The 11161-nt window shown below is 48.0% G+C and overlaps 1 protein-coding gene and 1 non-coding gene across 3 annotated transcripts; one reads left to right on the top strand and one right to left on the bottom strand.

The window, feature by feature from the left end:
* Positions 1-672: 672 nt before the first annotated feature.
* Ubb (ubiquitin B) lies at positions 673-2725 on the bottom strand. 2 transcript variants are annotated; one of them, XM_036197248.1, is made up of 2 exons: positions 2645-2725; positions 673-1973 (listed from the first exon to the last, which is right to left on the bottom strand). In XM_036197248.1, exon 2 carries the CDS (start codon positions 1965-1967, stop codon positions 822-824), a length of 1146 nt encoding a protein of 381 aa, XP_036053141.1. In that variant the 5' UTR covers positions 1968-1973; positions 2645-2725; the 3' UTR covers positions 673-821. The 2 variants fall into 2 exon arrangements, with proteins under 2 accessions (XP_036053141.1, XP_036053142.1); XM_036197249.1 differs by lacking the exon at positions 2645-2725 and adding an exon at positions 2334-2431.
* A 4296-nt stretch (positions 2726-7021) lies between these two features.
* On the top strand, positions 7022-7130 carry LOC118590478. The gene has a single exon (XR_004945778.1). It is a non-coding gene; the product is annotated as a U6 spliceosomal RNA (small nuclear RNA).
* The last annotated feature ends 4031 nt before the right edge of the window (positions 7131-11161 follow it).

Raw genomic sequence — 11161 nt, 5'->3', positions numbered from 1 at the left:
AAAGCACTTTAAAAACCCTAAGACATTAACTTCAATAGGGCAGGACTGGTGGGTTCAAGTTCTTGGTGAACCCTAAAATGTAAGCCTTTAAGTGTTATTTGAAAGTAAGCTGGGGAAAAAGAATGGATCTGAATTTTAAGGCCAGCCAGGGTGAGACGTCTCAAAAACTTTTAAGATTGAAGGATACAAACCTTCCACCCACAGGTGTGTTCACTACAGGTTTTTAACTTTTCCATAACTTACCACTTCTCCAAGTGTGTGTGGGGGGTCTTCTTCCTAGTCAAGGGAATTATCCCAAACAACCAGTATCTTACTCAAGCAAGCAATGAGTAAGGTAATTTCAGGGTAATTAGCTAACAAAAACCCCTCCCTCCCCAAAGTACGTAAACACCACCATCCAAAGAGCTCAACCAAAACTTTGGCTATTTTCCTCTATAAAAATCTTTGATGAGCTTCAGACAAGTATGTTTGCTTTCCCCCAAAGGCTGTGCAGGGACCCACCCCCCACATTCTGTTGCAAATTGGTATTACAGACTTGTCATTAACTTTTAAACCAAGTTCCCAACTCATCTAAGCTGTGATGAAAATTATGAACAGCTGAGGTCCCAGTCCCCAACCCCCCAACCCCAACCCCACCCAAGCCACCAGAGGAATTTCACAAATGACACCATATATGCTTACCATGCAACAAAACCTTTATTAACATTTTTAACAGAGGTTCAGCTATTACTGAAACTTGTAATTTCTAAACTTAAATTGGGGCAAATGGCTATAGTGCAGAGTAATGCCATCATTGCCCACTGGGAATGCAGACTGAAGAATTAATAGCCACCCCTCAGACGGAGGACCAGGTGCAGGGTGGACTCTTTCTGGATGTTGTAGTCAGAAAGAGTGCGGCCATCTTCCAGCTGCTTGCCGGCGAAGATGAGTCGCTGCTGGTCAGGGGGGATGCCCTCTTTATCCTGGATCTTGGCCTTGACGTTCTCGATGGTGTCACTGGGCTCCACCTCCAGGGTGATGGTCTTGCCGGTCAGGGTCTTCACGAAGATCTGCATGCCACCCCGCAGACGGAGGACCAGGTGCAGGGTGGACTCTTTCTGGATGTTGTAGTCAGAAAGAGTGCGGCCATCTTCCAGCTGCTTGCCGGCAAAGATGAGTCGCTGCTGGTCAGGGGGGATGCCCTCTTTATCCTGGATCTTGGCCTTGACGTTCTCGATGGTGTCACTGGGCTCCACCTCCAGGGTGATGGTCTTGCCGGTCAGGGTCTTCACGAAGATCTGCATGCCACCCCGCAGACGGAGGACCAGGTGCAGGGTGGACTCTTTCTGGATGTTGTAGTCAGAAAGAGTGCGGCCATCTTCCAGCTGCTTGCCGGCGAAGATGAGTCGCTGCTGGTCAGGGGGGATGCCCTCTTTATCCTGGATCTTGGCCTTGACGTTCTCGATGGTGTCACTGGGCTCCACCTCCAGGGTGATGGTCTTGCCGGTCAGGGTCTTCACGAAGATCTGCATGCCACCCCTCAGGCGCAGGACCAGGTGCAGGGTGGACTCTTTCTGGATGTTGTAGTCAGAAAGAGTGCGGCCATCTTCCAGCTGCTTGCCGGCAAAGATGAGTCGCTGCTGGTCAGGGGGGATGCCCTCTTTATCCTGGATCTTGGCCTTGACGTTCTCGATGGTGTCACTGGGCTCCACCTCCAGGGTGATGGTCTTGCCGGTCAGGGTCTTCACGAAGATCTGCATGCCACCCCTCAGGCGCAGGACCAGGTGCAGGGTGGACTCTTTCTGGATGTTGTAGTCAGAAAGAGTGCGGCCATCTTCCAGCTGCTTGCCGGCAAAGATGAGTCGCTGCTGGTCAGGGGGGATGCCCTCTTTATCCTGGATCTTGGCCTTGACGTTCTCGATGGTGTCACTGGGCTCCACCTCCAGGGTGATGGTCTTGCCGGTCAGGGTCTTCACGAAGATCTGCATTTTGACCTTGAATGTAAAAGGTAAAGCGCCACTTGTTATTTTAACCGTCTAATAAAAATTCCGATTCCCACACCTCTAGGGAAAACCCCTCCCCCGCGTTTCTTCACCAAACAAGGTGTTTCGTCATGGTTCCAAAATGCAAACGCATGTCCAAACACTCAGCTGGCATCCAGAACCTTCACGGATGCCGGGACATCCGAGTCCGCCAGCAATTGCAATTGCGGTGATATATCAAAAATAAAAAACAAAACAAAACCCCAAAGCCCCAGCCGCCACAAAGGCCATTAATAAAACCCCCCATTGAAAGAGAACCACACAGCTCCCACACTGGGATCCGTGCTACGCCCGGCTGCAGGTCGGGAGTACCTCCTGTTTGCCTGCCCCCACTGAAATAACCACGATGGCCTCTCCATCGGTTAGGCGTCCGTTAAGGTCCCCGGCGCGCGCGCCAGGGCCGCCCCCGCTCCGCTCCGCTCCGCTCCGCTGCGCGCGCGCGCGCACAAGGCCCACTCTTCCCGGAAGGCCCGTCGCCGCGTCACGTCGGCCGGCTCGCCCTCCCCCCCCCCCCCCCGCCCCGCCCCGCCCCCGAGACAGCCCGCTGGGCCTCCCGCGAGCCCCCTCCCCACCCCACCCCGGTCTCCCGGTCGGGCCACGACTCAGGCGCCGCAGACCATCACCTGTTCACGAGTGTGATGAAACCACGAACCGCCGAGCGCGCCGAGCCACCCAGACGCAAGCAGCCCCGCCGCGGACAAAGCCTCTCGTCACTGAGCGCCGCGGCCGCGCGAGCCGCTATTTATGCAGCGTCTGTGGCGTCACTCATCACCCCCGACGTAGCCGCCGTCTTCCTGCGCCGCCGAAAGTAGTCCCCCCGGACCCGCTCCGCCTACGACTCGGCCAGGCTTTTCAACCGGGCTCCCAGCCCCTCGGGACCGAAGAAGAGGACACTGACAAAGGAAAGCCCCTTCTCTTCCGGCGACCCGTCTCCCCCTGGACAGCAATATAGAAAAAAAAAAAAAAAAATCCCCGGGCGGATGGATCCAAGCTAAAGGGCCCTCCCTCGAAAGCTCTGGAAACTTCCTCGCTGCGCCAGCGCTGATTGGCGAGGCGGCAAGGATTAGGCTGGCGCTGATTGGTGGGGGACGCGGGCCGCTCGATTGTTGCTGGGCTCGGTTCTGGGGCAGTTTAACGTCGGCGTTGCTAAGTAACCGAGCGCGCATGCGCCGCGGCTCTTTTTTTTTTTTTTTTCCCCCCCCCCCCTCGAAATAGCCGTGTTTCCTGCCTGGGGTGGGGGAAGGGGTCTTCTCTTCCCGCGTTCGGAACCCGGGTGCCCTGGACCTCTCGCACCCCGCGCTGGGCGGGCTGGAGGCAAAGGCTGAATTGCGACCCAGCGCTGCTCGCACTGCTGGACGTGAGCTTCGCTCTGGCCCCTGCAGTGTAAACGCTGATGCTTCCGCAGCCGCAGCGCTTTAGCGGCTTTGTCTGTCCTCTTGGCCGCCCACAGGCTCGGACGTGGGGTGGGGCGCCTGCGGAGCTGGAGGCCGAGGGTTCAGCTGGGGACCCGCCCGGCCCCTGCGGCCACGCGGCCGCTCTGCCGCCTCGGCAGTCTGCAGACAATGGGAGAGGACACGTGTCTATGAGACTCAGTACCCGGGGTTCACCCACCTGCCTCACTGGGGTGCCTAGTGCGCAGAGGAAGGGGATGGAGCAGTTAGTCCTAGGTCCTCGGGCCTGGGTTCAGGCGTCCCGGGTGTGGCCGCCTTCCCCTCCTCCAGATAAACAAGGCACGCGCAGGGCTGCGTGGATCGCGGTGTCATGCGGAGTCACCAGGTGGCCACGTAACTAACCTTGAAAACAGCTTTGTTGGCTCGGGCTACCAACCTCCCGACGTCTAGAACTGCTAACAAATGAGATAACCTTCACTCTGTAAAGGTTCACTAGTTAACACACAACTGAAGGAAACGTTGGGAATAGGTCTGGTTTGCCTAGCCTGAGCCAAAAGCCCCAGTTTGATTCTTCAGTACTATAAAGAGCAGGTAGATTTTCATTGGAAGTGAACTGAAATTTAGACAATGTCCCTTGTACATCGTATTTTATTTTTATCAGGCCACAGGAGTTGGACCTTTGTTTCCCAAGCAGGGTATGTTCTGAGTCAGACATGTTGATGTGCAGATTGAACCAGAATGCAGATCTTGTGACTGGTGTGATGACTTCACTGGGTTAAGATCTAGCAACTGCCAGAACTTACTTCCTGGTTTATTGTTTCTCAAAGTAGATCATTTGGTTACTTCAACACGGCAATAATTTTAAAAGAATGGCATCTGGACTCCTCCTGAAGTAGACCAGACAGGTTTTTTTCTTTTTCTTTGTTCTTTTTTTGGTTTTCCGAGGCAGGGTTTCTCTGTGTAGCTTTGCGCCTTCCCTGGATCTCGCCCTGTAGACCAGGCTGGCCTCGAACTCACAGAGATCCGCCTGGCTCTGCCTCCCGAGTGCTGGGATTACAGGCGTGTGCCACCCCCGCCCGGCTGGGTTTTTTCCATTGTATAGTTTTCGGGGTGGCCCCATCCCCACTCCCCACCCCGACAGGGCATCACTATGTAGCCCTGGTTGGCCTGAACTAGTATAGAGACCAGGCTGGCCTAGAGCTCACAATGATCCTCTAGGCTCTGCCCCTGAGTGCTGGAATTAAAGACATGGACCATCATGCCATCATGCTCAGCTGTAAAACGGGTTTAAAAAAACAAAAACAAAAACAAAGTATTTCATGTGTATGGGTGTTTTTCTTGTATATATGTTTATATACTACCTGTGTACCTGGTACCTGAGGAGCTCAGAGGAGGGTGTCAAATACCCAGGAACTATTTATATAGACAGTTGTGAGCACTCATGTGGGTGATTGAGAATCGAGTCCCAGTCCTCCGGAAGAGCAGCCAGTGCTCTTAACTGCTGAGCATCTCTCCAGCCCCCTGTGAACAGGTTTAAAACAAAGCAAGCAAACACACAAACGAATAGGACAATGTAAATCTTGAGATTAGAAATTTATTGAGTTAGCACTGTGCTCAAGTGTTTCTTCAATAAATAAGGAGCAGTTTTCCATTGTTCACCTAAAAAAAAAAAAAAAAAAAGAATTGTGTCATCTTTAGACCCTAAAACACACAAAAAGACAGTAGTGCTATATATGTTTCTTAATTTGTTTTTTTGGTTTTCTGTTTTTTGTTTTTGTTTTTGTTTTTTTTTTTTGAGACAGGATTTCTCTGTGTAACGTTGGATGTCCTGGGACTAGTTTTGTAGATTTGGCTGGCCTCAAACTCTGAGAGATGTGTCTTCCTCTGTCTCCAGAGTGCTGGGATTAAACCACACCTGGCTGAATTTAAAAATTTTTAATTGTGGAAGAAAAGATGCTAGGGTAGCACATGCCTTTAACGTTGGTGGTAAGGAGGCAGGGGTTGGTGGGGCTCTGTTAGTTCCAGGCCAAACAGAATTACAGACTTTGTCTCCCGAAACAAAGACTAAAACCATTTTAACCATTTTCACTGTATATGTTATTATATGTACATATTGCGTAATGGAACGTGAGAACTTTTAAAAAGTGTGTGGGGTGTGTGTGTGTGTGTGTGTGTGTGTGTGTGTGTGTGTGAGAGAGAGAGAGAGAGAGAGAGAGAGAGAGAGAGAGAGAGAGAGACCTTCTGGGATCAGAGGACAACTTAGGGGAGCCTGTGTTCCCTATCCTGTGGGTTCCAGGGCCAGGCACAAGCATTAGGCTTGTCAGCAAGTGCCTTTATCCACTGAGCCATCTAACTTTTCAAGCACAAGTATACAACTTGTGAGCAGTTTGGATTTGGGGGTTAGAGATGGTCAACTCTTTAGCAGAGTTTTCAGCGCCTAGTACTGTCTGACTTTGTACATTTTTGCTAATATGATGGGGTAGTTTGTCTAATTAGAAAAGATTTTTTTTTGTTGTTGTTGTTGTTTTGGTTTTTTGGGGGGGGGGGTTTGGGTTTTTTTTTCCAAGACAGGGTTTCTCTGTGTAGTTTTGCGCCTTTCCTGGAACTCACTCTGTAGCCCAGGTTGGCCTCAAACTCACAGAGATCTGCCTGCCTTTGCCTCCCGAGTGCTGGGATTAAAGGTGTGCGCCACCACCACCTGGCGAAGGTAAGATTTATAAAAGTCCTCTCCAATGTAGTTTATAAGTCAGGCAAGATCTGACTTGAGGGAGGCAGTATCGGGATAGCTCTGACAGTCTGATAGGTCTGGCTGTCGAGAACTACTCATTAATAATAGGCACTACTGACCCTTTAAAGGATTGACATATGCTTGTAACTGTTCATTTTATGCTATGAGAGCAGGAAAGAATATTGTATTCAATTATACCAGTTTGTTAAAATTTGGCTAATCTGTTTTTCAGTGAGACATGTCAGCAGTTAAGTCAAATTTATCAATAGGTGTGGGAATCCACAGTGATTCCAGCTTGTGACTTGATTTCCATCTTGACTCAAGGTCAGAGAGTTCAAGCTTGTCTTTACTCTTTAAGACTGGATAACAGGATATTTGGCCAAAGGCTTGGTTACCAGGTGTCTTGAGAATTAAGGAGGTGTTTATGCTTGTCAGTACTTTGAACCAAGGTGTCCTTGAGAAGGGGAGGTCTTTTTGCCTCCCCTGTTTTGGGTATAAAAAGGCTCTGACAGGGTGCACGCCTTTAACCCCCATACTTGTGAGGCAGAGGCAGGTGGATCTCTGTGAGTTCGAGGCCAGCCTGGTCTATAAAGCAAGATTCAGGACAGGCACCAAAACTACACAGAGAAACCCTATCTCAAAAAAAAAAAAAAAAAAAAAAAAAGGCTCTGAGAAATAAACTCGTGGCTGCTGTGGTATTGACTCAGAGCCCTCCCAAAGCTATCCTGTGTCTCTTGTCTTTTTCCAGCATGCTGAAGGCAGAGGCCTCCGAGACCAGCTTGGTCTATATGGTGAGTTGCACAACAGCTAGGGCTACAGAGAGAAACCTTGTCTCAAAAGCAACAACAAAACCTTGTTTCTTGTACTTTAAAATGCATCCGGTGTTTACTTTGGCAGCACATATACTAAAATTGAACCAATACAGAGAAGACCAACATGGCCTCTGGGCTAAGACTGGCATGCATATTCATGGTGAAGTATTTAATTTCTTCTAGGCAGCTGAGGACGAAGACAGGGCTAGAAGGTGTAGTGGATAGCAGAGTATGATAGATAAAAATGTCTTCATGTTGTTGTTTATTGCAGTCTGGAGATTGAACACAGAACCTCACATATGTAGTCACAATGAGCCACATCCCAAACCCAAACCCATCATTTTGTACAATGGATATACACTAATTAAAAAAAAATGAAGTTGCATTGAGATGGACATGGTGGCTGTGCTTATAACCCTACCATGCAGGAGGTAGAGGGGAGGACTTGAGAGTTAAAGGCTAGCCTGAACTACATAGTGAGTTCAAAATATACAGAGCTAGCCAGGCAGTGGTGGCTCACGCCTTTGATCCCAGCACTTGAGAAGCAGAGGCAGGCAGATCTCTGTGCGTCTGAGGCCAGCCTGGTCTACACAGAGAAACCCTGTCTCGAAAAACAAAAACAAAACAGCAACACCAAAAAATATGTAAAGCTGTATCATAAGATCTTGTCTCAAATGTCCAAAGTCTAAGTGTATATCTGAGGGCTAAGAGTGCTTGCCTAGTGAGAAGGCCCTGGGTTCAATACCCAGTACCACACATACACACATGCACATAAAAGTATCAATAAGTATTTTTTTCTTTAACAACTTTCGTCCGCTAGGTACTTTTCCTAATTGTCTTGAAGGTTAGTGATGCTATGTAAATTCAGAAAGTAGCATTTACCATAGGCAATTTGATAGGAAGAATATAAATATTGAGCTGGGTGGTGGTGCATGCCTTTAATCCCAGCACTCAGGAGGCAGAGGCAGGTAGATCTCTGAATTTGAGGCAGCCTGGTCTACAGAGTGAGTTCCAGTATAGTTAGGGTTGCACAGAGAAACCCTGTTTCCAAAAAAAAAAAAAAAAAAAAAAAAAGCCACATTACAACAACAACAAAACCCACACATACAAACAAACAAACAAAAAAACAGAAAGAGATGAGGCCTGTCATGTGAGCTGAGAAATCTGGGTCCTGTGGCTGAGAGGACAGCCTGGCCATGCCATCCTAGTGTGTCAAGCTCCCTTCTCTTACTGGGAACTGAAGTATCAAGCCTCAGGGTACAAAATGGGGCCTTTTGTGTACTGCTGGATCTCCATCCTGCTAGTGGCCACGTCTCTCTGGAGGGAGACTACCAGCTCCGCCCAAATCCTGTCTGAAAAGCACATTTGCATATGAGAGAATGCAATTCACTCTCTGCAGCTGTATTTCTGTAGTCCTGTTACCCAAAATAGGAAAGTGTAGAGCGGTGTTGTGCACTATTCTATGTTCAGAATTTTTTTTCTTAAAGTCCAGGACAGCCTTGTCAGGGTTTTCGTTTCCTCACTTTGCAGAGTTGTGTGGGCTCTTGGTTTTGTTTTTTGTTTGTTTTGTTTTGAGACAGGATCACACAGTGTAGCTCTGGCTGTCCTGGAACTCACTCTATAGACCAGACTGGCTTCCAACTTAGAGATTCATTTGCCTCTGCCTCCTAAGGGCTGGGGTTAAGGTGTACACCACCATAGCATGGCCAGAGTGGGCTTTTATACTGTAAATCTTTTGTCATATACTTCCAACCTAAGCACTTGTAAGACTTTTTTTTTACTTATTCTTTAAAACCCAGGACTTTTTTTTTTTTTTTTAAGGTTTTATTTATTTATTTTGGTTTTTTGAGACAGGGTTTCTCTGTGTAGCTTTGCGCCTTTCCTGGAACTCACTCTGTAGCCCAGGTTGGCCTCGAACTCACAGAGATCCTCCTGCCTCTGCCTCCTGAGTGCTGGGATTAAAGGTGTGTGCCACCACCGCCTGACAAGGTTTTATTTTTAAATAATGTGTCTCTGTGTGAGTATGTGCATGAGAATGCAGGTGCCAGCATAGGCCAGGGGGGTCATATCCTTTGGAGCTGGAATTACAGGCAATTGTGAGTCACCAACATGGGTGCTGGGAACTGTACCTGGAACTGTACTGGGTCTACTGCAGGAGCAATGCTAGCTCTTAATTGCTGAGTTATCTCTTCAGCCCCAGGACCAATTTCTTTAATGGTAAAATCGGCATGAGCAAAAATGTACCACTTTCAACTTTTTTTGTTTGTTTTTTGAGACAGGGTTTCATGTAACCTAGGCTGGCCTTGAACTCTGTGTGGCCAAGGATGACTGTGAGCTTCTAATCTTTCAGCCTCCCCCTCCAAAGTGCTGAGACTCTAAGCAGGCGCTTTAAATGGTTTTTATACCTAGTTTTATCTGGTCAGAGCCAAGGCTTCACGCATGCTAGGCAAGCACTCCACCAACTGATCCACACCTGCGGCCTACTTTATCATTGCTCTTGAAGTGTGCCATGCCTTGGCATCAAGTACAGGACTTCTTCATTGTCTTAAACAGGAACTTTGAAGCCATTAAATAACTCCCCATTCCCTTCCCCCTCCACCTCTAGTAACTAATCTTATATTTTCTGTTCTATGAGTTTGAATTCAGGCAGAATTTAGTGTCGCTTCTGGTGGGGAACATTTTGACTGATTACAGAAGATGATAGATTTCCCATTGCCAATTAGAACTCTTCCACCCAAGAGACAACCCATGTTAAATAGAAGGTATAATTTGACAAAGCCATGGGTACTACTAAAAGGGAAAACAGTTGCCGGGCAGTAGTGGCGCACGCCTTTAATCCCAGCACTGGGGAGGCAGAAGCAGGTGGATCTCTGTGAGTTCGAGGCCAGCCTGGTCTACAGAGTGAGATCCAGGAAAGGCGCAAAGCTACACAGAGAAACCCTGTCTCGAAAAACCAAAAAAAGGGAAAACAGTCAAGTGATGCAGATAGAGAACATATGAGATCCTGTGTTGAGTCACAGAGTTCAGCCTATGTTTTGTTTTGTTTCAGTTCTGAGGATTGAACTTAGGGCCTCAGATATGATGAATGCTAAGTAAGGGCCCTACCACTGCTATATCCCCAGGTTTCTTTTTATTTAAAAAAATTGTTTTAGTTATTTGTGTGTGTGTGAGAGAGAGAGAAAGAGACAGAGAGATGAGAGACAGCCATGGTTGTGTGAGCGTGGGCACACAATAGCATGATCACATGTGGAGATCAGAGATGGTTTTCAGGAGCTGATTCTTGCCTTCCACAATGAGTTCCTGGGTTTGAATTTGTGTGGCAAGCACTTTTCCCTTCTGAGTCATCTAGCTGGCTCATTTTTCCTTTGTCTTTTGAGACAGGATCTCAGGGTCTTACTCTGTACCCCAGGCCAGCCTTAAACTGTGGTCCCTTCTGCCTCAGCCTCCCTAGTAGCTGGAATTACAGGTCGGTGCCACCACATTTAGCAACTTAATTTTGTTCTTGTGGTTAGATTTTATCATTTTTTGAGACAGGGTTTCTCCGTATTGCCCTGGCTGTAGACCAGGCTAGTCTCGAACTCAGAAATCCTCCTGCCTCTGCCTCCCAAGTGCTGGGATTAGAGGTGTGGGCCACCACCGCCTGGCACAAATGCAAACTTTGCTTTCTGTTTTCTTTATCAAGTTTTAGTTTTATCAAGGTATCCATCTTATCAACATAATTTTAAAAACCCTAGAAGAATTTTTGCACTCTGTGAGTACAAGGAGAAGTGCACAGATTTCACACCGGGAAGAGGCGAGTTTTATGAAGGAAAGCAGGTAAAAACAGTGTGGGAACTCTCATTTGCCGCACTTAAAGCCAGAAAGTAGAATCATCTGTACACCTTTTGAAGAGAAAAACTATGACAAGAAATCGAAAATTAGATTCCCAGACAAAAATGTCATCACATCTTGGGCAAAAGAAAGACAGTTTTAGAATCAAGTGGTCAGAACATTTATCAGCCGTGACTCTAGCGGAGGACATTGTCTAATCAACTGACACTTGTGTTAGAGAGGGGATGAGCATGGATGGCGCTGTGAGCAACTGATCTTGGAATTATATATCCAAGTGGATAGTTTAACCATTCAACAAACAGACTCGGCCCCGGCAGACTCAGTCCTAACAATATGGTAAACATCAGATGTGAAATGCTTCCTGCAAAGGTTCAGGGA

Source organism: Onychomys torridus, chromosome 8 (assembly GCF_903995425.1).
Source record: "Onychomys torridus chromosome 8, mOncTor1.1, whole genome shotgun sequence".
In the NCBI taxonomy this organism is placed as follows: Eukaryota; Metazoa; Chordata; class Mammalia; order Rodentia; family Cricetidae; genus Onychomys; species Onychomys torridus.
This window is presented reverse-complemented; position numbering and strand designations above follow the sequence as displayed.